Source organism: Xenopus tropicalis, chromosome 8, assembly GCF_000004195.4.
Source record: "Xenopus tropicalis strain Nigerian chromosome 8, UCB_Xtro_10.0, whole genome shotgun sequence".
Taxonomy (NCBI): Eukaryota; Metazoa; Chordata; class Amphibia; order Anura; family Pipidae; genus Xenopus; species Xenopus tropicalis.
In genome coordinates this window covers 3,698,369-3,724,839 of record NC_030684.2, presented here as the reverse complement: position 1 = coordinate 3,724,839, position 26,471 = coordinate 3,698,369, and the positions used below count along the sequence as shown (strand labels likewise).

The following is a 26,471-nucleotide window of genomic DNA, read 5'->3' as shown; positions in this document are numbered from 1 at the left end:
TGGGGGAACTGTGTATGGGGAAATTGGGGCACTGTGTATGGGGGCACTTCCTATTGGGGTCACTGTCTAAGGGCAATTGGGGGCACTGTGTGGAGGGGGCTGTGTATGGGGACACTGTGTATGGGGCAATTGGAGGCACTGTCTATGGGGAAATTGGGGCACTTTCTATGGGCAATTGGAGGCAATGTGTGTGGGGGGCACTGTGTATGGGGCAATTGGGGGCACTGTGTATGGCGGTACTGTCTATGGGGCAGTTGTATGGGGGGACCGTGGCCAGAATAGCGTTAGGGGGGCCTGGCCAGCATAGTGTTAGGGGGCACTGTGGTAGGGTGACCCTAATACTTTTTATGTCTGTGTGTCCTGTACTGATGGGAGGGGCCCCGTGATTTCTGATGGCGGCCCTGCCACCATGGGCAGCCACGGACGCACAGCTGAATCCACTTTTGACAATTATGACATGCGCACCGCATTTAAGATTCAATCAAAAAAAAATAAAAAATTTAATGCTGCTTTTTTTATTTTGTCTATTTTTTTTAAGAATAACTAAATAGAGGGGCGGCAAATTTCCGGTCGGCCCCAGGCGACGAAAGCCCACGCTACGCCACTGATTCACCCGAATCCGAATCCTGCCGAAAAAGGCTGAATCTTGGCCGAATTTTTACGACTTTTCCTTTTGACATTTTTTAGTAAATAATATACATTTGGGAAACCAAGCTTAGTCAAATTTGAAAATAAAAAAAAATTGGAAATTATGGAATTTTAGTAAATTTGTCCCTTAGCATGATTTTTTGTGCAAAAAAAGATTTGTGAAAATGAGCCAAATACGAAGGGGCAGATTTATCAAAATGTGAGATTAGAGCTCGACACAGAAAAATTCACCCACTCTCTATTTATTCCTATGGGACTTTTAGAAGCATATTTGCCAGTGGTTAAAAGTTAGAGTTTTTATAAAAATGCTTCTTAAAATCCCATAGGAAAAAATAGAGAGTGGGTGAATTTTCTGTGATGAGCTCTGATCTCACATTTTGTTAAATCTGCCCCTTTGTGTTTATGTTCCTCTGATTGCGGTATGTAGCACCATCTCATATTTTTTCTGTAGACACTGTATGAACAAAAATATATTCTCTGCAGTTTTGATAGACGTGGCAGTTACTAATTTAACAAAGAAAAATCAGCTGAATGTCAGATGGAGCAAATCCTGTACCGAGTCATGGGAAATTTCCCCAGACTCAGTTGCTCATCAGTAGTATTTAATTCTTCTGCCAACGTTTTCAAGCAGGTACCTGGGGTTAATCATTTGTGTGCATGAAAGATAAACCCTCCATTTTGCCCAGTATGAATGTAAGAAAGCTTTTACAAACAACTGAGTTTACATTTATCTCATACAAAACACATTTGTCTTATTTTTATTGCTGTCACATGGTCACATGATCATTGGTAAATAACGTGTTTGCTTACGATTTTAATCCATAAAAACATGCGCCTCAACTGCGCAGTGTATCCATCACTGAGAGAGAGTCAGCCTCGGGAATCCAACCGTGAGTATTAAATGTTGTGCTTGGAGCTAAAAGCTGTTGATTGCAGCATATGTTGAATTGTTTTATGTTTTAAGTGAATTATATGAAATGTTACCCTGATAGTGGTATTGTAATTATGGAAGGCTATCTCCATTTTATTCAAATAATTCATATTTTTAAAAATATGTTACTGTGTAATACAATAGTACCTGTACTTGATCCCAACTAAGGTATAATTACCCCTTATTGGGGCAGAACAGCCCTATTGGGTTTATTTAATGGTTAAATGATTCCCTTTTCTCTGTAATAATAAAACAGTACCTGTACTTGATCCCAACTAAGATATAATTACCCCTTATTGGGGCAGAACAGCCCTATTGGGTTTATTTAATGGTTAAATGATTCCCTTTTCTCTGTAATAATAAAACAGTACCTGTACTTGATCCCAACTAAGATATAATTACCCCTTATTGGGGCAGAACAGCCCTATTGGGTTTATTTAATGGTTAAATGATTCCCTTTTCTCTGTAATAATAAAACAGTACCTGTACTTGATCCCAACTAAGATATAATTACCCCTTATTGGGGGCAGAACAGCCCTATTGGGTTTATTTCATGGTTAAATGATTCCCTTTTCTCTGTAATAATAAAACAGTACCTGTACTTGATCCCAACTAAGATATAATTACCCCTTATTGGGGGCAGAACAGCCCTATTGGGTTTATTTAATGGTTAAATGATTCCCTTTTCTCTGTAATAATAAAACAGTACCTGTACTTGATCCCAACTAAGATATAATTACCCCTTATTGGGGCAGAACAGCCCTATTGGGTTTATTTAATGGTTAAATGATTCCCTTTTCTCTGTAATAATAAAACAGTACCTGTACTTGATCCCAACTAAGATATAATTACCCCTTATTGGGGCAGAACAGTCCTATTGGGTTTATTTCATGGTTAAATGATTCCCTTTTCTCTGTAATAATAAAACAGTACCTGTACTTGATCCCAACTAAGATATAATTACCCCTTATTGGGGGCAGAACAGCCCTATTGGGTTTATTTCATGGTTAAATGATTCCCTTTTCTCTGTAATAATAAAACAGTACCTGTACTTGATCCCAACTAAGATATAATTACCCCTTATTGGGGACAGAACAGCCCTATTGGGTTTATTTCATGGTTAAATGATTCCCTTTTCTCTGTAATAATAAAACAGTACCTGTACTTGATCCCAACTAAGATATAATTACCCCTTATTGGGGCAGAACAGTCCTATTGGGTTTATTTCATGGTTAAATGATTCCCTTTTCTCTGTAATAATAAAACAGTACCTGTACTTGATCCCAACTAAGATATAATTACCCCTTATTGGGGACAGAACAGCCCTATTGGGTTTATTTAATGGTTAAATGATTCCCTTTTCTCTGTAATAATAAAACAGTACCTGTACTTGATCCCAACTAAGATATAATTACCCCTTATTGGGGCAGAACAGCCCTATTGGGTTTATTTCATGGTTAAATGATTCCCTTTTCTCTGTAATAATAAAACAGTACCTGTACTTGATCCCAACTAAGATATAATTACCCCTTATTGGGGCAGAACAGCCCTATTGGGTTTATTTAATGGTTAAATGATTCTCTTTTCTCTGTAATAATAAAACAGTACCTGTACTTGATCCCAACTAAGATATAATTACCCCTTATTGGGGGCAGAACAGCCCTATTGGGTTTATTTCATGGTTAAATGATTCCCTTTTCTGACTCAGTACATGTAGCAGCAGCTGAACTGCCCTACTGACTCTCTCCTGCCCCCCAGGGAATTTCCAACTGCGCTTTGACCTGGACGATTTCGACAACAATCAAACGTGTTGGAGAACTGCAGGTAAGAGACATGGGGGGGGGGGGGGGTAACTATTCATGAGGGAAACGTATTCAGTCATTTGGACTTCAGCGCCACCTTTCTGCCGATGGCACCCAACTCTACCCGTCTCCCCCTGACCTCTCTCTTTTTGTCCTGTCTCAAGTTGCAGACTGCCCGCCTGCTGTCTCCTTCTGGGTGTCAGAGTGCCATCTGAAACTGAATCTGTCTAATTAGAATTCATTATATTTCCTTCTATATCTTCCCCTGTCCCTCAGGTTTCACTCACAGCCAATAACATTACCTTTCAACCAACCACCACAGGGGCTGCCTAGGAATCATCTTAGACTCCCATCTGTCTTTAACACTGTGCATCCAAGCCCCTTCCCAACTCTTCTTGTATTCATCTGTGCAATATTGCCTGAATAGGCCCCTCCCTCAGTTTAGGCACAACTAAAACACTTATTCAGTCTCTCATCATTTCCCACCTTGAATACTGCCTTGAATACTGCAACTTACTCCTTACACATTGCCTTTCCCAACTCCAAGCTGCTGCTGATAGATCCATTCATGATACTTTTCAGGGTGAGAAGGGGATCTCCTATAGCCAGTAACTTGAGCTACATGTTTACAGCCTTGGTGCCATTGTGTTAGCTATTCTTTAATTATTTGGAGAACAGGGCAGCAAACTGGCAAATGAGGTTCAATGTTGATAAATGCAAGTTTATGCACTGTGGTAGAAATTACATAAATGTGAGTTATACCCTGAATGGTAGAGTGCTGGGGGAATTCTTCATTGAGAAGGATTAAGGGGGTATTTGTGGATAACAAGCTGTGTAACTCTAGGCAGATTCATTCTGTGGCTACTAAAGCAAATAAAGTGCTGTCTTGTATAAAAAGGTCATTGACTCAAGGGATGAAAACATACTTTGCCATCTTATAACTCCCTGGTAAGGCCTCACCTTGAATATGGGGGCAGGTTTGGCTCCAGACCTCACAGAACAATAGTTTTTTGCCTGACTGATCCCCATTTGAAAGCTGGAAAGTAAAAGAAGGCAAAATACCGGGCTGTCCAGGTCAAAACTGGACAGGTGGCACTGGCAACCCCAGGCACACATAGGGGCTGATTTACTAATCCACGAATCCGAATCCCGAATGGGAAAAAATCGGATTGAAAATGAAAATTTTGCGACTTTTTCGTATTTTTTGCGATTTTTTCATCGTCGTCGCGACTTTTTCGTGAATTGTCGCGACTTTATCGTAGCCGTTACGACTTTCGTATTGTGCGCTCATAAACAGCGGGCAAACTTTTCCAACTTGATTTTTTTTCCGCATGATTTTGGAAGCCTCCCATAGGACTCAATGGCACTCTGCAGCTCCAACCCGGCCCAAGGAAAGTCCCCCATAGGGCTCAATGGCACTCTGCAGCTCCAACCCGGCCCAAGGAAAGTCTCCCATAGGGCTCAATGGCACTCTGCAGCTCCAACCCGGCCCAAGGAAAGTCTCCCATAGGGCTCAATGGCACTCTGCAGCTCCAACCCGGCCCAAGGAAAGCCTCCCATAGGGCTCAATGGCACTCTGCAGCTCCAACCCGGCCCAAGGAAAGTCTCCCATAGGGCTCAATGGCACTCTGCAGCTCCAACCTGGCCCAAGGAAAGTCTCCCATAGGGCTCAATGGCACTCTGCAGCTCCAACCCGGCCCAAGGAAAGTCTCCCATAGGGCTCAATGGCACTCTGCAGCTCCAACCCGGCCCAAGGAAAGTCTCCCATAGGGCTCAATGGCACTCTGCAGCTCCAACCCGGCCCAAGGAAAGTCTCCCATAGGGATCAATGGCACTCTGCAGCTCCAACCCGGCCCAAGGAAAGTCTCCCATAGGGCTCAATGGCACTCTGCAGCTCCAACCCGGCCCAAGGAAAGTCTCCCATAGGGCTCAATGGCACTCTGCAGCTCCAACCCGGCCCAAGGAAAGTCTCCCATAGGGCTAAATGGCACTCTGCAGCTCCAACCCGGCCCAAGGGAAGTCTCCCATAGGGCTCAATGGCACTCTGCAGCTCCAACCCGGCCCAAGGAAAGTCTCCCATAGGGCTCAATGGCACTCTGCAGCTCCAACCCGGCCCAAGGAAAGTCCCCCATAGGGCTAAATGGCACTCTGCAGCTCCAACCCGGCCCAAGGAAAGTCTCCCATAGGGCTCAATGGCACTCTGCAGCTCCAACCCGGCCCAAGGAAAGTCCCCCATAGGGCTAAATGGCACTCTGCAGCTCCAACCCGGCCCAAGGAAAGCCTCCCATAGGGCTCAATGGCACTCTGCAGCTCCAACCCGGCCCAAGGAAAGTCTCCCATAGGGCTCAATGGCACCCTGCAGCTCCAACCCGGCCCAAGGAAAGTCTCCCATAGGGCTCAATGGCACTCTGCAGCTCCAACCCGGCCCAAGGAAAGTCTCCCATAGGGCTCAATGGCACTCTGCAGCTCCAACCCGGCCCAAGGAAAGTCTTCCATAGGGCTCAATGGCACTCTGCAGCTCCAACCCGGCCCAAGGAAAGCCTCCCATAGGGCTCAATGGCACTCTGCAGCTCCAACCTGGCCCAAGGAAAGTCTCCCATAGGGCTCAATGGCACTCTGCAGCTCCAACCCGGCCCAAGGAAAGCCTCCCATAGGGCTCAATGGCACTCTGCAGCTCCAACCCGGCCCAAGGTAAGTCTCCCATAGTGCTCAATGGCACTCTGCAGCTCCAACCCGGCCCAAGGAAAGTCTCCCATAGTGCTCAATGGCACTCTGCAGCTCCAACCCGGCCCAAGGAAAGTCTCCCATAGTGCTCAATGGCACTCTGCAGCTCCAACCCGGCCCAAGGAAAGTCTCCCATAGGGCTCAATGGCACTCTGCAGCTCCAACCCGGCCCAAGGAAAGTCTCCCATAGTGCTCAATGGCACTCTGCAGCTCCAACCCGGCCCAAGGAAAGTCTCCCATAGGGCTCAATGGCACTCTGCAGCTCCAACCCGGCCCAAGGAAAGTCTCCCATAGGGCTCAATGGCACTCTGCAGCTCCAACCCGGCCCAAGGAAAGTCTCCCATAGGGCTCAATGGCACTCTGCAGCTCCAACCCGGCCCAAGGAAAGTCTCTCATAGGGCTCAATGGCACTCTGCAGCTCCAACCCGGCCCAAGGAAAGTCTCTCATAGGGCTCAATGGCACTCTGCAGCTCCAACCCGGCCCAAGGAAAGTCTCCCATAGGGCTCAATGGCACCCTGCAGCTCCAACCCGGCCCAAGGAAAGTCTCCCTTAGGGCTCAATGGCACTCTGCAGCTCCAACCCGGCCCAAGGAAAGTCTCTCATAGGGCTCAATGGCACTCTGCAGCTCCAACCCGGCCCAAGGAAAGTCTCCCATAGGGCTCAATGGCACCCTGCAGCTCCAACCTGGTCCACGGAAAGTCTCCCATAGGGCTAAATGGCACTCTGCAGCTCCAACCCGGCCCAAGGAAAGCCTCCCATAGGGCTCAATGGCACTCTGCAGCTCCAACCCGGCCCAAGGAAAGTCTCCCATAGGGCTCAATGGCACTCTGCAGCTCCAACCCAGCCCAAGGAAAGTCTCCCATAGGGCTCAATGGCACTCTGCAGCTCCAACCCGGCCCAAGGAAAGTCTTCCATAGGGCTCAATGGCACTCTGCAGCTCCAACCCGGCCCAAGGAAAGCCTCCCATAGGGCTCAATGGCACTCTGCAGCTCCAACCTGGCCCAAGGAAAGTCTCCCATAGGGCTCAATGGCACTCTGCAGCTCCAACCCGGCCCAAGGAAAGCCTCCCACAGGGCTCAATGGCACTCTGCAGCTCCAACCCGGCCCAAGGAAAGTCTCCCATAGGGCTCAATGGCACTTTGCAGCTCCAACCCGGCCCAAGGAAAGTCTCCCATAGTGCTCAATGGCACTCTGCAGCTCCAACCCGGCCCAAGGAAAGTCTCCCATAGGGCTCAATGGCACTCTGCAGCTCCAACCCGGCCCAAGGAAAGTCTCCCATAGGGCTCAATGGCACTCTGCAGCTCCAACCCGGCCCAAGGAAAGTCTCCCATAGGGATCAATGGCACTCTGCAGCTCCAACCCGGCCCAAGGAAAGTCTTCCATAGGGCTCAATGGCACTCTGCAGCTCCAACCCGGCCCAAGGAAAGCCTCCCATAGGGCTCAATGGCACTCTGCAGCTCCAACCTGGCCCAAGGAAAGTCTCCCATAGGGCTCAATGGCACTCTGCAGCTCCAACCCGGCCCAAGGAAAGCCTCCCACAGGGCTCAATGGCACTCTGCAGCTCCAACCCGGCCCAAGGAAAGTCTCCCATAGGGCTCAATGGCACTTTGCAGCTCCAACCCGGCCCAAGGAAAGTCTCCCATAGTGCTCAATGGCACTCTGCAGCTCCAACCCGGCCCAAGGAAAGTCTCCCATAGGGCTCAATGGCACTCTGCAGCTCCAACCCGGCCCAAGGAAAGTCTCCCATAGGGCTCAATGGCACTCTGCAGCTCCAACCCGGCCCAAGGAAAGTCTCCCATAGGGATCAATGGCACTCTGCAGCTCCAACCCGGCCCAAGGAAAGTCTCCCATAGGGCTAAATGGCACTCTGCAGCTCCAACCCGGCCCAAGGGAAGTCTCCCATAGGGCTCAATGGCACTCTGCAGCTCCAACCCGGCCCAAGGAAAGTCTCCCATAGGGCTTAATGGCACTCTGCAGCTCCAACCCGGCCCAAGGAAAGTCCCCCATAGGGCTAAATGGCACTCTGCAGCTCCAACCCGGCCCAAGGAAAGTCTCCCATAGGGCTCAATGGCACTCTGCAGCTCCAACCCGGCCCAAGGAAAGTCCCCCATAGGGCTAAATGGCACTCTGCAGCTCCAACCCGGCCCAAGGAAAGCCTCCCATAGGGCTCAATGGCACTCTGCAGCTCCAACCCGGCCCAAGGAAAGTCTCCCATAGGGCTCAATGGCACCCTGCAGCTCCAACCCGGCCCAAGGAAAGTCTCCCATAGGGCTCAATGGCACTCTGCAGCTCCAACCCGGCCCAAGGAAAGTCTCCCATAGGGCTCAATGGCACTCTGCAGCTCCAACCCGGCCCAAGGAAAGTCTTCCATAGGGCTCAATGGCACTCTGCAGCTCCAACCCGGCCCAAGGAAAGCCTCCCATAGGGCTCAATGGCACTCTGCAGCTCCAACCTGGCCCAAGGAAAGTCTCCCATAGGGCTCAATGGCACTCTGCAGCTCCAACCCGGCCCAAGGAAAGCCTCCCATAGGGCTCAATGGCACTCTGCAGCTCCAACCCGGCCCAAGGAAAGTCTCTCATAGGGCTCAATGGCACTCTGCAGCTCCAACCCGGCCCAAGGAAAGTCTCTCATAGGGCTCAATGGCACTCTGCAGCTCCAACCCGGCCCAAGGAAAGTCTCCCATAGGGCTCAATGGCACCCTGCAGCTCCAACCCGGCCCAAGGAAAGTCTCCCTTAGGGCTCAATGGCACTCTGCAGCTCCAACCCGGCCCAAGGAAAGTCTCTCATAGGGCTCAATGGCACTCTGCAGCTCCAACCCGGCCCAAGGAAAGTCTCCCATAGGGCTCAATGGCACCCTGCAGCTCCAACCTGGTCCACGGAAAGTCTCCCATAGGGCTAAATGGCACTCTGCAGCTCCAACCCGGCCCAAGGAAAGCCTCCCATAGGGCTCAATGGCACTCTGCAGCTCCAACCCGGCCCAAGGAAAGTCTCCCATAGGGCTCAATGGCACTCTGCAGCTCCAACCCAGCCCAAGGAAAGTCTCCCATAGGGCTCAATGGCACTCTGCAGCTCCAACCCGGCCCAAGGAAAGTCTTCCATAGGGCTCAATGGCACTCTGCAGCTCCAACCCGGCCCAAGGAAAGCCTCCCATAGGGCTCAATGGCACTCTGCAGCTCCAACCTGGCCCAAGGAAAGTCTCCCATAGGGCTCAATGGCACTCTGCAGCTCCAACCCGGCCCAAGGAAAGCCTCCCACAGGGCTCAATGGCACTCTGCAGCTCCAACCCGGCCCAAGGAAAGTCTCCCATAGGGCTCAATGGCACTTTGCAGCTCCAACCCGGCCCAAGGAAAGTCTCCCATAGGGCTCAATGGCACTCTGCAGCTCCAACCCGGCCCAAGGAAAGTCTCCCATAGGGCTCAATGGCACTCTGCAGCTCCAACCCGGCCCAAGGAAAGTCTCCCATAGGGCTCAATGGCACTCTGCAGCTCCAACCCGGCCCAAGGAAAGTCTCTCATAGGGCTCAATGGCACTCTGCAGCTCCAACCCGGCCCAAGGAAAGTCTCCCATAGGGCTCAATGGCACCCTGCAGCTCCAACCCGGCCCAAGGAAAGTCTCCCTTAGGGCTCAATGGCACTCTGCAGCTCCAACCCGGCCCAAGGAAAGTCTCTCATGGGGCTCAATGGCACTCTGCAGCTCCAACCCGGCCCAAGGAAAGTCTCCCATAGGGCTCAATGGCACCCTGCAGCTCCAACCTGGTCCAAGGAAAGTCTCCCATAGGGCTCAATGGCACTCTGCAGCTCCAACCCGGCCCAAGGAAAGCCTCCCATAGGGCTCAATGGCACTCTGCAGCTCCAACCCGGCCCAAGGAAAGTCTCCCATAGGGCTCAATGGCACTCTGCAGCTCCAACCCGGCCCAAGGAAAGCCTCCCATAGGGCTCAATGGCACTCTGCAGCTCCAACCCGGCCCAAGGAAAGCCTCCCATAGGGCTCAATGGCACTCTGCAGCTCCAACCCGGCCCAAGGAAAGTCTCCCATAGGGCTCAATGGCACTCTGCAGCTCCAACCCAGCCCAAGGAAAATCTCCCATAGGGAGCTGGAATGTATCCGAAAGTTTCATACTCGGCGCGACAGTATGATTTTTTCACGACGGCGGCGAAAAAGTTGCAACAATTTACGAAAAAGCCGCGTCGGCGACGAAAAAAACCACAAAATACCGATCATTATGCTTTCGATCCATTTGTGGATTAGTAAATTGGCCCCATACTGTACATGTTAGGTCTTAGTGTTCTTCCTTTTATTCCCACACTATTTGTAATGTTGGAGAAATGTTTGAGCAAAGAATCACATTGGGGGCAGAACAGGTTGTCAGGGCACTTGGCACAGTTACAATAAATGGATCCAAGCCCTGCCGGTAAGGACGAAGGCCATAAGTTTATTTACGCTTAATTATTTCTCCCTTTTCCGATAAACCAACAAGCCTGGGATCTTTCCAGGTGAATATTAGCAAGTTTGGCAAAAAGTGAAGCCAAATACCTGAGCCCAGCGAGACAGATAAAGAGCCGAAGATCCACAAACGCTCATAGACGGAGGGAGCAGCGACCATGGGAATTTCTCTGCTAAATACATTCCTTCTGGTTCTTGCCGGGATCACAGTTTCCAGCCGCGCCCAAGATACGTGGCCAAGTGAGTACAGATGCACCGACGCCCCCTGTGTTACATTTTAGCCTCATATTGTAGATGTGACCAAAAAACAACCAGTGGGAAAGAAGAACAGAGCCCCGTGTCTCTCAGGCTTTGGTTGGATTGTTGGCTTTTTAAGCTTTTCCTCTGTTCCCCTCTCAGTGTTGATCAGTAGTCTCATCCAATCCCATGTAGGTCCCCTCAGTGTATTGGGGCTTATTGGTTATCCCCGTGTATCAGTCTATATCTGCCCCAGTTGGGTTTGTGCCATTGTTCTACTGGACATGTCTCTGTCTCATTGGGCTGAATCCTTTTATTATATGTTGAACTGGGATTAGGGAAATACTAACATGACCTGTGGGTCGGTGGAACTGTGGGTTGGAGGAGACCCAGAAGTTCATGGAGACATAAGGGGATATGAAGGTGCAGCCGCCATGTTCATGATACTGGGGAGTATTCTCTATATACTGTACATACAATACAGAGACAAACACAGCAGAACATGGGGCTGTAGGGAAGTAGGAATGGCAGCTGTACGTGAGTAGAACCAGAGAGAGAATATACGTTGCCTTGGGATGGAGCCAGGGATTCTCTTGGGATTTTTTGAATTGGTTATACGAAGCTTTGATCCAAAAAATACAACATTCTGGAACATTACTGTACATTTCCATTGGAAAAATGTGAAACCCATAAGGTTCCCTTTGTATATAGCCTTGTGCCCATTGTATTTCTGTTGAATCATTAAAAGGGGCCGCCCAAATGTGAGCACTAACAGGGTGGGGTTACTAAATATTTAACTGGGAGAATAAATGTGTAAGTGGTAGGATTTTCAATCACAATGGGAGTGAGGTCCTTGGCCTGAAGAGCTTGCAATCAAAATCAATCCGATTCCTTGATCCCAATGTGTTTTGTTTATTCACAGATGTGAAAGTTTTCAGGGTTGGAATAAAGGGAGATACAGGGCCAACAGGTAAGTGGGGAACCTTCCATCTTCTCCATGTTTCAAAGTGAAATATATAACTTTCTGCAAAAGACCAATGTCCTACACAAAGTTTACTTGGAATGGAATCAAACATAATGAATAGTTTGAGGGAGGGATGTTCTCCTATTGGCCCAGGGGTCTTATGTACACTCTGAATTCTTTCAAAGGGGAGGGATCCTATAGTTTTTCCTCTTTGGACCCCACTTGGAACAGAGGGTAGGCCCTTGCATTTAGTCTTCGATATTCTTTTGATATACTTTTTTGGAATTGGTTATATGAAGCTTTGATCCAAAAAATACAATATTCTGTAACATTACTGTACATTTCCATTGGAAGAATGTGAAACCCATAAGGTTCCATTTGTATATAGCCTTGTGCCCATTGTATTTCTGTTGAACTATTATACGGCGCCGCCCAAACGTGAGCACTAACAGGGGGTGCGGTTACTAAATATTTAACTGTCAGAATAAATGTGTAAGTGGTAGGGTTTTCAATCACAGTGTGAATGAGGCCCTTTCCCTGAAGAGCTTGCAATCAAAATCAATCACATTCCTTGATCCCAATGTGTTTTGCTTTTTCACAGATGTGAAACTTCTCGGGGATGGTGAATCAGACAAAGTGACGATTCTGAGAGGCTGCCTAGGGGCTCCTAGATTAAAGGGAGATACAGGGTCAGCAGGTAAGTGGGGAACCTTCCATCTTCTCTATGTTTCAAAGTTTCTCCGACTTCACTAACTCATCTTTCCCCCTCTCTGACCCCAATCTGCTCACATTTCAACTCTCGCTAACTCCCCCTACACCCTCTGCTGTCCCCCAAACCAGCATATACCGAGACCTGGGTTGGTATGAGCAGCGTTCCAGGGTTGGTAGGAGCAGCGTGCCAGGGTTGGTAGGAGCAGTGTGCCAGGGTTGGTAGGAGCAGTGTGCCAGGGTTGGTAGGAGCAGCGTGCCAGGGTTGGTAGGAGCAGCGTGCCAGGGTTGGTAGGAGCAGTGTGCCAGGGTTGGTAGGAGCAGCGTGCCAGGGTTGGTAGGAGCAGCGTGCCAGGGTTGGTAGGAGCAGTGTGCCAGGGTTGGTAGGAGCAGCGTGCCAGGGTTGGTAGGAGCAGTGTGCCAGGGTTGGTAGGAGCAGCGTGCCAGGGTTGGTATGAGCAACGTGCCAGGGTTGGTAGGAGCAGCGTGCCAGGGTTGGTAGGAGCAGCGTGCCAGGGTTGGTAGGAGCAGCGTGCCAGGGTTGGTAGGAGCAGAGTGCCAGGGTTGGTAGGAGCAGCGTGCCAGGGTTGGTATGAGCAACGTGCCAGGGTTGGTAGGAGCAGCGTGCCAGGGTTGGTATGACCAGCGTGCCAGGGTTGGTAGGAGCAGCATGCCAGGGTTGGTATGAGAAGCGTGCCAGGGTTGGTAGGAGCAGCGTGCCAGGGTTGGTATGAGCAGTGTGCCAGGATTGGTATGAGCAGCGTGCCAGGGTTGGTATGAGCAGCGTGCCAGGGTTGGTATGAGCAGCGTGCCAGGGTTGGTATGAGCAGCGTGCCAGGGTTGGTATGAGCAGCGTGCCAGGGTTGGTAGGAGCAGTGTGCCAGGGTTGGTAGGAGCAGTGTGCCAGGGTTGGTAGGAGCAGCGTTCCAGGGTTGGTAGGAGCAGCGTGCCAGGGTTGGTAGGAGCAGTGTGCCAGGGTTGGTAGGAGCAGTGTGCCAGGGTTGGTAGGAGCAGCGTGCCAGGGTTGGTAGGAGCAGCGTGCCAGGGTTGGTAGGAGCAGTGTGCCAGGGTTGGTAGGAGCAGCGTGCCAGGGTTGGTAGGAGCAGCGTGCCAGGGTTGGTAGGAGCAGTGTGCCAGGGTTGGTAGGAGCAGCGTGCCAGGGTTGGTAGGAGCAGTGTGCCAGGGTTGGTAGGAGCAGCGTGCCAGGGTTGGTATGAGCAACGTGCCAGGGTTGGTAGGAGCAGCGTGCCAGGGTTGGTAGGAGCAGCGTGCCAGGGTTGGTAGGAGCAGCGTGCCAGGGTTGGTAGGAGCAGCGTGCCAGGGTTGGTAGGAGCAGAGTGCCAGGGTTGGTAGGAGCAGCGTGCCAGGGTTGGTAGGAGCAGCGTGCCAGGGTTGGTATGACCAGCGTGCCAGGGTTGGTAGGAGCAGCATGCCAGGGTTGGTATGAGAAGCGTGCCAGGGTTGGTAGGAGCAGCGTGCCAGGGTTGGTATGAGCAGCGTGCCAGGATTGGTATGAGCAGCGTGCCAGGGTTGGTATGAGCAGCGTGCCAGGGTTGGTATGAGCAGCGTGCCAGGGTTGGTATGAGCAGCGTGCCAGGGTTGGTATGAGCAGCGTGCCAGGGTTGGTAGGAGCAGCGTGCCAGGGTTGGTATGAGCAGCGTGCCAGGGTTGGTAGGAGCAGCGTGCCAGGGTTGGTATGAGCAGCGTGCCAGGGTTGGTATGAGCAGTGTGCCAGGATTGGTATGAGCAGCGTGCCAGGGTTGGTATGACTAGCGTGCCAGGGTTGGTAGGAGCAGTTTGCCACGGTTGGAATGAGTGGTGTGCCAGGGTTGGTAGGAGCCAGTGTGCCAGGGTTGGATTGTTGAATTTTAATGCTTTTCCTCTGTTCCCCTCTCAGTGCTTATCAGAAGTCTCATCCAATCCCATGTAGGTCCCCTCAGTGTATTGGGGCTTATTGGTTATCCCCGTGTATCAGTCTGTATTTGCCCCAGTTGGGTTTGTGCCATTGTCCTACTGGACTTGTCTCTGTCTCATTGGGCTGAATCCTTTTATTATTATTCTGTTGAACTGGGAATAGGGAAATACTAACATGACCTGTGGGTCGGTGGAACTGTGGGTTGGAGGAGACCCAGAAGTCCATGGAGACATAAAGGGGATTTGAAGGCGCAGCCGCCATGTTCATGATACTGGGGAGTATTCTCTATATACTGTACATACAATACAGAGACAAACACAGCAGAACATGGGGCTGTAGGGAAGTAGGAATGGCAGCTGTACGTGAGTAGAACCAGAGAGAGAATATACGTTGCCTTGGGATGGAGGGGGTGGGGTTATTAAATATTTAACTGTGAGAATAAATGTGTAAGTGGTAGGATTTCCAATCACAGTGGGAGTGAGGCCCTTTCCCTGAAGAGCTTGCAATCAAAATCAATCACATTCCTTGATCCCAATGTGTTTTGCTTTCCCACAGATGTGAAACTTCTTGGGGATGGTGAATCAGACAAACTGCTGATGCAGAAAGGGTGTATGGGGCCTCCTGGACCACCAGGATTAAAGGGAGATACAGGGCCAGCAGGTAAGTGGGGAACCTTCCATCTTCTCCATGGTTCAAAGGGAAATATATAACAGTGAAATTCTGCAAAAGACCAATGTCTTATACTCAGTTTACTTATTATGGAATCTAACATAATTAATAGTTTGAGGGAGGGATGTTCTCCTATTGGCCCAGGGGTCTTATGTATATTAAAATTATATCAAAGGGGAGGGATCCTATAGTTTTTCCTCTTTGGACCCCACTTTAAACAGAGGGTAGGATGTGCTGTAGGCCCCGGGGCCAATCTAGTTCCTGTTATGTTACACTGTAGGACTGTGAGGCTAGAATGAGGACTTCTCTGCTCTACCAAAGAGAGACAGTGTGGGGTTAGTCATCCCTAGATGACACCCACCAAGTGTAGGGACCCAAAGGAAAAGGTACCCAGGGTAGATGTACAGCTGGTAGGCTTGGGTTGGAAACTTGGTAATGAGACCAACTGAAACGGGAACTCCAATGAGCTTTTGAAACAAATGTGTCATCTCTCTGTGAGATCTATTTGACTTCTCAATGTTCTTTCCCTTGCATTTAGTCTTCAATATACTTTTTTTCCATATCTCAAATTAAAAAGTCTCTTGGATGAGACAGAACGTAGATCATTGGCTTAGTATGAAGCTCAATGGACCAATGTGCCTCAGCCTGTTAACATTACTTACATTTCTACTTATTTTCAGGACATCAAGGGGAGAAAGGAGAAACTAGAGTGTGGTACCCAGGTAAGAACCTTCTGCTCACAGCTCATTTGTTCCAGTTCTTATGAGAAAACAGACAAAAGACTCACACGAATAAATAAAGAATAAAGTTGATATATATTGGATAATAAAGCTATTATGTATTTACAAGATATATATATAGTTAATGATTAATTATGCAGTCTACATTATTGTTACCACCTAAACACCAGAATGGAGGGAAATGTGTAGGTCATCACCACTCCCTCCAGCAGGTCCATCATGGCTTCCCTCGGTTGGCTCAATCCCCCATCGTTACTGCAGTCTCTCCAGTTCCTGGAACTCTCACATCCCCCTCCCTCAATACTGTCCAGTGGTCACTTTTATGCAGAATTATCAGTACCTGCCCCAACCTCCAAACAACATGTCCCAACTTGCCAGATAGGGATAATAAAGGCCCACAGAACCCTTTGTAGGCTCTTCTCCCCTGGTTCGCTTCACATTTCTGCCTGGCTTTCTTACTTCCTTTCCTCTGACTCCCCATACATTGTACTAGGTGACTTTAACATACCTGTTAACAATCCTAATGCCCCTGCTGCCTCTAAACTCCTTTCCCTCACATCCTCCTTTGGGTTATCTCTGTGTTCTGACTCCCCCCCCTCACTCTAATGGAAACTCCCTGGATCTTATATTTACAAAATTCTGTTCTATCTCCAACTTCACTAACTCCCCTTTCCCCCTGATCCCAATCTGCTCACATTTCAACTCTCGCTAACTCCCTCTAATGACCTCTTATCAGCTAAAGCCAAAAACCAATACTCACTACTAATACTTCTTTATCTCTCAGCTGCTTTTGACTCTGTGGATCCCCCTCTTCTCCTCCAGTCTCTCCGCTCTCTTGGGCTTCGTGACACTGCCTTGTCCTGGTTTTCATCTTCTTATTTCTCAGATGGATCTTTCAATGTCTCTTACAATGGAGCATCACCTTCTCCCTTGCCTCTTTCTGTCGGGGTTCCCCAAGGCTCTGCCCTGGGCCCCCTACTATTTTCTCTCTTTACCTCCTCACTTGGCAAACTAATCAATTCTCTTGGCTTTCAGTACATAGTTACATAGTTACATAGTTACATAGTTACATAGGGTTGAAAAAAGACCATTGTCCATCAAGTTCAACCCATCCGAGTAAACCCAGCACACAACCTATACTAACCAATCTATACACTCACATACATAAACTATATATATACAACCAGTAATACTAACTGTAGATATTAGTATCACAATAGCCTTGGATATTCTGCTTGTTCAAAAACTCATCCAGGCCCCTCTTAAAGGCATTAACAGAGTCTGCCATTACCACATCACTAGGAAGGGCATTCCACAGCCTCACTGCCCTCACCGTGAAAAACCACCTACGCTGCTTCAAATGGAAGCTCCTTTCCTCTAATCTATAGGGGTGACCTCTGGTGCGCTGATTGTTTTTATGGGAAAAAAGAACATCCCCCAACTGCCTATAATCCCCTCTAATGTACTTGTACAGAGTAATCATGTCCCCTCGCAAGCGCCTCTTTTCCAGAGAAAACAACCCCAACCTCGACAGTCTAACCTCATAGCTTAAATCTTCCATCCCCTTTACCAGTTTAGTTGCAGTCTCTGCACTCTCTCCAGCTCATTAATATCCTTCTTAAGGACTGGAGCCCAAAACTGCACTGCATACTCAAGGTGAGGCCTTACCAGGGACCTATAAAGCGGCAAAAATATGTCCTCATCCCTTGAGTCAATGCCCTTTTTTATACAAGACAGCACTTTATTTGCTGTAGTAGCCACAGAATGACACTGCCTGGAATTAGACAACTTGTGATCTACAAAAACCCCTAGATCCTTCTCCATTAAGGATGCCCCCAACACACTACCATTCAGTAGATAGTTTGCGTTTATATTATTCCTACCAAAGTGCATAACTTTGCACTTGTCAACATTGAACCTCATTTTCCAGTTTGCTGCCCAGTTTTCCAATTTTGTCAAATCTCTCTGCAAAGCGGCAGCATCCTGCATGGAACTTATAGTTTTGCACAATTTAGTGTCATCAGCAAAAATAGAAACAGTACTCTCTATGCCCACCTCCAGGTCATTAATAAACAAGTTAAAAAGCAAAGGCCCAAGGACTGACCCCTGCGGTACTCCACTAACCACACTGGCCCAATTAGAAAATGTTCCATTTACCACCACTCTTTGTACTCTATCCTTCAGCCAGTTTTCTATCCAATTACAAATATTATGTTCTAGGCCAATATTCCTCAATTTGATCATTAACCTTCTGTGAGGTACTGTATCAAACGCTTTAGCAAAATCTAAGTAGATGACATCAACTGCCATTCCAGCATCAAGGTTCCTGCTCACCTCCTCATAAAAGGCAACTAAATTAGTCTGGCAAGATCTGTTACGCATAAAACCATGCTGGCACAAACTAATAGTATTGTGAACTGCAATGTATTCAACTATCCTATCCCTTATTACCCCTTCCAGAAGCTTTCCTACTACTGATGTCAGACTAACAGGCCTATAGTTTTCAGGCTGAGAACGAGATCCCTTTTTAAATAACGGCACCACATTAGCAATCCGCCAGTCTCTCGGCACCATGCCAAACCTCAACGAATCCTGAAAAATTAAGTGAAGAGGTTTGGCAATCACAGCGCTCAGCTCATTTAATACCCTGGGATTAATCCCATCCGGTCCTGGACCTTTGTTTACCTTTACATGTTCAAGTCTCTTTTGAATTCCCCCCCGAGTGACCCATGCGCCAGTAGCTAAATTACTAGCACTGGGCATATTACAAGGGAAGCCTTCATTATCTGGCTCCTCAGATGTATAGACAGATGAAAAATAAGAGTTCAAAATTTCAGCTTTTTCCCCGTTCTCATCAACCAACTTACCCCCCCGTGATAATAAAGTTCCCACCCCTTCTTGCTTCATTTTTTTACTATTCACATAATTAAAAAATAATTTTGGATTCTTTTTACTCCTAGCTGCAATATCCCTTTCCATCTCTATTTTAGCTGCTTGATAGCTTTTTTGCTGCTTTATTTGCTTCCTTGTACCTGATGAAAGTTTCCGCTGTCCCAGCTAACTTGAATGCTTTAAAAGCACGTTTTTTATTACCAACCTCGACCTTAACTCTTTTATTCAGCCATAAGGGTTTTGCTTTGCGATGCCTCTCCTTGCTTACAAGGGGGATATACTGTTGTGTATACCTGCAAAGCAATGTTTTAAAGATGTTCCATTTTCCTTCTGTGTCTAACCCCATGAAAAGCCTTTCCCAGTTGACACATTGCAGAGATGCCCTTAAACTGGCAAAGTCTGCACGTCTAAAATTGAGCGTTTTAGTTACTCCCTTATAGAGCTGTCTCTGCAGCATTATCTCAAAGGAGACCATGTTGTGATCACTGTTCCCCAAATGCTCACCCACACAAATGTTAGAGATAAGTTCAGTATTATTAGATATTACCAGGTCCAAAATAGACTCATTCCGAGTAGGTTCTTGAACCACCTGAAATAAAAAGTTGTCATTTAGCATATTTACAAACCTACTAGCTTTTTCTGACTTAGCCACCCCATTACTCCAGTCAATGTCCGGATAATTAAAGTCCCCCATAATAACAACTTGACCCAATTTTGAAGCCTCCTCCATTTGTAAAAGTAGCTGGGCCTCATCCCCCTCATCTATACGGGGTGGTTTATAGCATACACCAATGATCATTTTCTTTGTGACCTTCAGCCCTACTGAAATTTCTACCCAAAGAGATTCAACGTTTTCATTGGTAATGTCTTTATTACATGGCTTTAAATCTGACTTTACATAAAGACAAACCCCTCCACCCTTTTTAATCCCTCTGTCCCTCCTAAAAAGCGTATACCCATTTAAATTCACCTCTATGCTGATGATACTCAGATCTATCTTTCCTCTCAACCCAGAGCTTCTAACTCGTGTCTCTTCCTGCCTGTCCACCATCTGTACTTGGATGTCTCAACATTACCTTAAATTAACCCTCTCTGAACTGGTTCTCTTTCCCCCATCCAACACCCACACTGTTCCCGAGGTATCTATCACAGTTACCAATTCTACCAACACCCCATCTTCCCAGGCCTGGTACCTTGGGGTTATCCTCGATTCTGCCCTGTCCTTCACTCCTCTTATCCACTTACCAAATCATATCACTTTCACCTAAGAAATATTTCCAAAATACGACCCAAGTTTCTGCCAAAATTCTCGCCTGGACTACTATCATATCTCGCCAGGCTCATTCAACTCCCAACCGCCAGTCCCTCTGCCATGCCACGCTGCCAATCTCTGCACTGGCTCCCCCTACCATCACGGCACCTTTTAGCCCCTCTCTCCCTAACAAATATGGTGATTTTGCTTCCCTGTTTTCCAAGTCCCACCCCCTCAGAGGCATGTTTCAATATCTTGCACTGATGAGTTCTAAGGAGATAAAAACTGTCTGTCTGCAAGTTTGGCTATATGGTTCTGGATTATTAGGCTGTATCTTTGCTATCACACCAGCAGTTTTCGATTCATTTTTGATAAGAAATAATTTGCATAATTCCTTACATAAAGGGTAAAGTCTTTTATTTTTGGTTTCAAGGCAGTGCTGTGTGTGTAAAATGGGGCATGTGAATACATTTGGTTTTAAGAAGGCTCTCAGTGCTTGTCTTGCATTTGGGGCTCCTTTTAGCCCCTCTCTCCCTAACCAATATGGTGATTTTGCTTCCCTGTTTTCCAAGTCCCACCCCCTCAGAGGCATGTTTCAATATCTTGCACTGATGAGTTCTAAGGAGATAAAAATTGTCTGTCTGCAAGTTTGGCTATATGGTTCTGAATTATTAGGCTGTATCTTTGCTATCACACCAGCAGTTTTTGATTCATTTTTGATAAGAAATCATTTGCATAATTCCTTATGTGAAGGGTAAAATCTTTTATTTTTGGTTTTAAGGCAGTGCTGTGTGTGTAAAATGGGGCATGTGAATACATTCGGTTTTAAGAAGGCTCTCAGTGCTTGTCTTGCATTTGGGGCAAATTTTAACCCTTCTCTCCCTAACCAATATGGTGATTTTGCTTCCCTGTTCTCCAAGTCCCACCCCCTCAGAGGCATGTTTCAATATATTGCACTGATGAGTTCTAAGGAGATAAAAACTGTCTGTCTGCAAGTTTGGCTATATGGTTCTGAATTATTAGGCTGTATCTTTGCTATCACACCAGCAGTTTTCGATTCATTTTTGATAAGAAATCATTTGCATAATTCCTTACGTAAAGGGTAAAGTCTTTTATTTTTGGTTTCAAGGCAGTGCTGTGTGTGTAAAATGGGGCATGTGAATACATTCGGTTTTAAGAAGGCTCTCAGTGCTTGTCCTGCATTTGGGGCTCCTTTTAGCTTTTCTCTCCCTAACCTGTATTCTCCTTTAGCTGACTTTTGTTCATTTCCTTTTTAATACATTTCTGACATGCAGTAGAGGTTTAGGGCAGGAAAGATACAGACCGATTGCCATTCACCAGCGTTGTGAGGGGTCCACCAGGGCTGCCATACCCCCTGGGGCCCTGTTGACCGTCTGACGAACCTCCTTTTGTTTTATATGTATAAAATACATATAAAACTGAAAATAATGGCAAAACGAAAAACCCAGCAATTTCTTACAAAGGGTAGAACTAATTATAGGCAAACATCTTAAAGCCAGGGGATAGCAGACGAGCTTAACCACATTGACCTGTCCGGTGCCTTTCTATGGAATACATAGATATTTATTTGCTAATAAATAGCAGTAGGTGAATTAACTACTAGTCGTAATATATCCCTTGTGTATCTGTAGCTGTTAAGAACTGTGTGGAGCTGCGCAAGTATGGAGTCCTATTTTCCGGCTGGTACACAATCTACCCAGATGGTAACAAGCCTCTACATGTTCTCTGTGACATGCATACAGATGGAGGGGGATGGATAGTAAGTACGGAGACATCCAGATACAATAGAGAGTCTCTCTAGTCTCTCTAGTATCTGTGCTCCCTATAGTATCTGTGCTCTCTCTTGTATCTGTGCTCCCTCTAGTATCTGTGCTCCCTTTAGTATCTGTGCTCCCTCTAGTATCTGTGCTCCCTTTAGTATCTGTGCTCCCTTTAGTATCTGTGCTCCCTCTAGTATCTGTGCTCCCTTTAGTATCTGTGCTCCCTTTAGTATCTGTGCTCCCTTTAGTATCTGTGCTCACTCTAGTATCTGTGCTCCCTCTAGTATCTGTGATCCCTTTAGTATCTGTGCTCCCTCTAGTATCTGTGCTCCCTCTAGTATCTGTGATCCCTTTAGTATCTGTGCTCTCTTTAGTATCTGTGCTCCCTCTAGTATCTGTGATCCCTTTAGTATCTGTGCTCCCTTCAGTATCTGTGCTCCCTTTAGTATCTGTGCTCCCTCTAGTATCTGTGATCCCTTTAGTATCTGTGCTCCCTTTAGTATCTGTGCTCCCTTTAGTATCTGTGCTCCCTCTAGTATCTGTGCTCCCTCTAGTATCTGTGCTCCCTTTAGTATCTGTGCTCCCTTTAGTATCTGTGCTCCCTCTAGTATCTGTGATCCCTTTAGTATCTCTGCTCCCTCTAGTATCTGTGCTCCCTCTAGTATCTGTGCTCCCTTTAGTATCTGTGCTCCCTCTAGTATCTGTGCTCCCTCTAGTATCTGTGATCCCTTTAGTATCTGTGCTCCCTCTAGTATCTGTGCTCCCTCTAGTATCTGTGATCCCTTTAGTATCTGTGCTCCCTCTAGTATCTGTGATCCCTTTAGTATCTCTGCTCCCTCTAGTATCTGTGCTCCCTCTAGTATCTGTGCTCCCTTTAGTATCTGTGCTCCCTCTAGTATCTGTGATCCCTTTAGTATCTGTGCTCCCTCTAGTATCTGTGCTCCCTCTAGTATCTGTGCTCCCTCTAGTATCTGTGCTCCCTCTAGTATCTGTTCTCCTTTTAGTATCTGTGCTCCCTCTAGTATCTGTGCTCCCTATAGTATGTGTGTAGGAACCTGCGCTGTGATCTATTATCCAGAACCCTTAGGGCCTGATTATTTCTGTAATTTGGATACCCATACCTGCTCTGCTAAATATCATTTGAACCCAATAGGATTGCTTTGTACCAATATAGATGGTGTTTTATTGTTACAGAGAAAATGGAAATGGAAAAAAGTTTAAAAATTAGAATTATTTGCTTGAAATGGATAATGGGTTTCCTGATAAGGAATCTCATACCTTTACTAAACGTTAGTCTTTCCCCCCCCCTGCCAGGTGTTTCAGAAACGAATGGACGGTTCTGTGGACTTTTACAGAAACTGGGATTCCTACAAACAGGGTTTTGGCAGCCAACTGAGCGAGTTCTGGTTGGGAAATGAGAACATTCACCTCCTTACATCCTCAGGTACCCACACATGCCGGCAGTCTTGCCCATATTTTCTCACTAGATACTCAGTGGAGTAAGAAGAATGGTAAATATTGTAATCATTATTAATACAACTTTATTCTATCGACTGGATGATGAGAAGAGGGAGGAGATGGTAAGGTACATTGGCAAAGCTGTTTCTGGGGGTCTGGTTATGGGGGTTACACACAAACCTGGATAGTAGCAACAATAGGCACAATGTATGTGTGTAGTAGTGTTCAACAGTCTAATATACTCCAATAGAGGGAACTGCCTTATTAACGTCCTACTCTATTCAGGGAATTTCCAGCTGCGAATTGACCTGCAGGATTTTGACAACAATCGGACCTACGCCACCTACAGCCAATTCCGAATAGAGCCTGAGGCTCAGAAATACACCCTGCGTTTTGGAGCATTCACCGGGGGCACTGCGGGTAAATGATCAACTTTCAATCAGCTACACAGGCACGCTGCCTAGGAATCACATTACATTAAATGGGTATGTGTTGGAGGTATCCTTAATTGAGAAGGATTCGGAGGTATTTGTGGATAACAAGCTGTGCAACTCTAGGCAGTGCCACTCAATGGCTACTACAGCAAATTAAATGCTGTTGCCTAAGATGTATCAACTTGAGGGATGAAAACATAATTTTGCCTCATTATAGAGGCCTTACCTTGAGTGGGGGGGGGGCAGATATGGGCTCCAGTCCTCAAGAAAGATATTAATGAGCTGGAGAGAGTGCAGAGGGGATGGAAGAAGTAAACTGAGGAAAGACGATCCGGGTGTTTCCCTGGAGAAAATTCACTTGTGAGGGGACATGATTACTCTTTCCAAGTACATTAGAGGGTATTTTATGCAGATAGCGGGGGATCTTTTTTCCCAAAAAAATTCAATGCACCAGAGCCCTCCACCCCCCTTTAGATTAGAACTTTCATTTGAAGCAGTGTAGGGGCTTCCTCATGGTGAGGGCAGTGAGGAGGTTGGGTAGGAGGGATCCTCATGTTGAGGGCAGTGAGGTTGGGGAATGCCCTGCCGGGGGATGTTGGGTAGGGGGTTCTTTACAATGAGGGCAGTGAGGTTGAGGAATGCCCTGCTGGAAGATGTTGAGTAGGGGGTTCCTCACAATGAGGGCAGTGAGGAGGTTGGGGAATGCCTTGCCGGGCGATGTTGGGTAGGGGGTTCAACACAATGAGGGCAGTGAGGTTGGGGAATACCCTGCCGGGGGATGTTGGGTAGGGGGTTCCTCACAATGAGGGCAGTGAGGTTGGGGAATTCCCTGCCGGGGGATGTTGGGTTGGGGGTTCCTCACAATAAGGGCAGTGAGGTTGGGGAATGCCCTGCCGGGGGATGTTGGGTAGGGGGTTCAACACAATGAGGGCAGTGAGGAAGTTGGGGAATGCCCTGCCGGGGATGTTGGGTAGGGGGTTCCTCACAATGAGGGCAGTGAGGTTGGGGAATGCCCTGCCGGGGGATGTTGGGTTGGGGGTTCCTCACGGTGAGGGCAGTGTGGTTGGGGAATGCCCTGCCGGGGGATGTTGGGTAGGGGGTTCCTCACGGTGAGGGCAGTGAGGGGGTTGGGGAATGCCCTGCCAGGGCATGTTGGGTAGGGGGTTCCTCACGGTGAGGGCAGTGAGGGGGTTGGGGAATGCCCTGCCAGGGGGATGTTGGGTAGGGGGTTCCTCACGGTGAGGGCAGTGAGGGGGTTGGGGAATGCCCTGCCGGGGGATGTTGGGTAGGGGGTTCCTCACAGTGAGGGCAGTGAGGGGGTTGGGGAATGCCCTGCTGGGGGATGTTAGGTAGGGGGTTCCTCATGGTGAGGGCAGTGAGGGGGTTGGGGAATTCCCTGCCGGGGGATGTTGGGTAGGGGGTTCCTCATGGTGAGGGCAGTGAGGGGGTTGGGGAATGCCCTGCTGGGGGATGTTGGGTAGGGGGTTCCTCATGGTGAGGGCAGTGAGGGGGTTGGGGAATGCACTGCCGGGGATGTTGGGTAGGGGTTCCTCACAATGAGGGCAGTGAGGGGGTTGGGGAATGCCCTGCCGGGGATGTTGGGTAGGGGTTCCTCACGGTGAGGGCAGTGAGGGGGTTGGGGAATGCCCTGCTGGGGGATGTTGGGTAGGGGGTTCCTCATGGTGAGGGCAGTGAGGGGGTTGGGGAATGCCCTGCCGGGGATGTTGGGTAGGGGTTCCTCACAATGAGGGCAGTGAGGGGGTTGGGGAATGCCCTGCCGGGGATGTTGGGTAGGGGTTCCTCACGGTGAGGGCAGTGAGGGGGTTGGGGAATGCCCTGCTGGGGGATGTTGGGTAGGGGGTTCCTCATGGTGAGGGCAGTGAGGGGGTTGGGGAATGCACTGCCGGGGATGTTGGGTAGGGGTTCCTCACAATGAGGGCAGTGAGCGGGTTGGGGAATGCCCTGCCGGGGATGTTGGGTAGGGGTTCCTCACAATGAGGGCAGTGAGGGGGTTGGGGAATGCCCTGCTTGTGGATGTTGGGTAGGGGGTTATTCACGGTGAGGGCAGTGAGGGGGTTGGGGAATGCCCCTTGCCGGGGAATGATGGGTAGGGGGTTCCTTGCAGTAATTTTCCTTGGAAATCAAGAGCTGGAGGAGGTAAAGGATGTTGTCTCTTTCCAGGGGACTCCTTGTCTTCTCACAACAACAAAGCTTTCGAAACAGGGGATGTGCAGTACGATACGAGTGTTACCGCTAACTGCGCACGAATGTACAAAGGGGCCTGGTGGTATCAAAAGTGTTACGATTCCAGTCTGAATGGAGAATATTTGCGGGGACCACTCGGTCAGAACTATGGAGGAATCGCCTGGACAACATTCAGAGGGTATAACTACTCACTGAAAAAGTCTGAAATGAAGTTTCGGCCACAATAGGAACAGAGAATAATCGAATCCAGAGTATTTTATCCGGTGATTTTATGTATAAATTCAGAAGGCCGTGTTTTTCTTTCATGGGAAATCAACACTTGGAATTGTGTTGGAATGATTGCCTGGGAATGTTCCATTGCTGCTCGGGGATGTTGGGCCGTTATGACTTTAGTCGCTACTCTATGATTTGTGCAGTTATTTCTTCCGAAAATAAAGTTGCTTCTGCGTTTCAGAGTCGTTTCATTCAATAATTATTTCTTGGTTACAGCAGAGCAAGTGCCCCCTCAACTCAGTGGCGACTCTGGGGGCTTCTGGCGCCCCATCAACTCAGTGGCGACTCTGGGGGCTTCTGGCGCCCCATCAACTCAGTGGCGACTCTGGGGGCTTCTGGCACCCCCTCAATTTAGTGGTGACTCTGGGGGGCTTCTGGCGCTCCCCTCAACTCA

At 48.3% G+C, this 26,471-nt stretch overlaps 1 protein-coding gene across 4 annotated transcripts; it reads left to right on the top strand.

Moving 5' to 3' along the window:
* The first annotated feature begins 1,437 nt into the window (after positions 1 to 1,437).
* On the top strand, positions 1,438 to 26,257 carry LOC448367 (ficolin-like). Of its 4 annotated transcripts, XM_031890351.1 has the most exons (11): positions 1,515 to 1,538; positions 3,338 to 3,403; positions 10,584 to 10,789; positions 11,709 to 11,756; positions 12,352 to 12,447; positions 14,929 to 15,033; positions 15,723 to 15,764; positions 21,579 to 21,706; positions 23,022 to 23,151; positions 23,451 to 23,585; positions 25,781 to 26,257. In XM_031890351.1, exons 3-11 carry the CDS (start codon positions 10,708 to 10,710, stop codon positions 26,029 to 26,031), a joined length of 1,017 nt encoding a protein of 338 aa, XP_031746211.1. In that variant the 5' UTR covers positions 1,515 to 1,538; positions 3,338 to 3,403; positions 10,584 to 10,707; the 3' UTR covers positions 26,032 to 26,257.
* Positions 26,258 to 26,471: the final 214 nt, after the last annotated feature.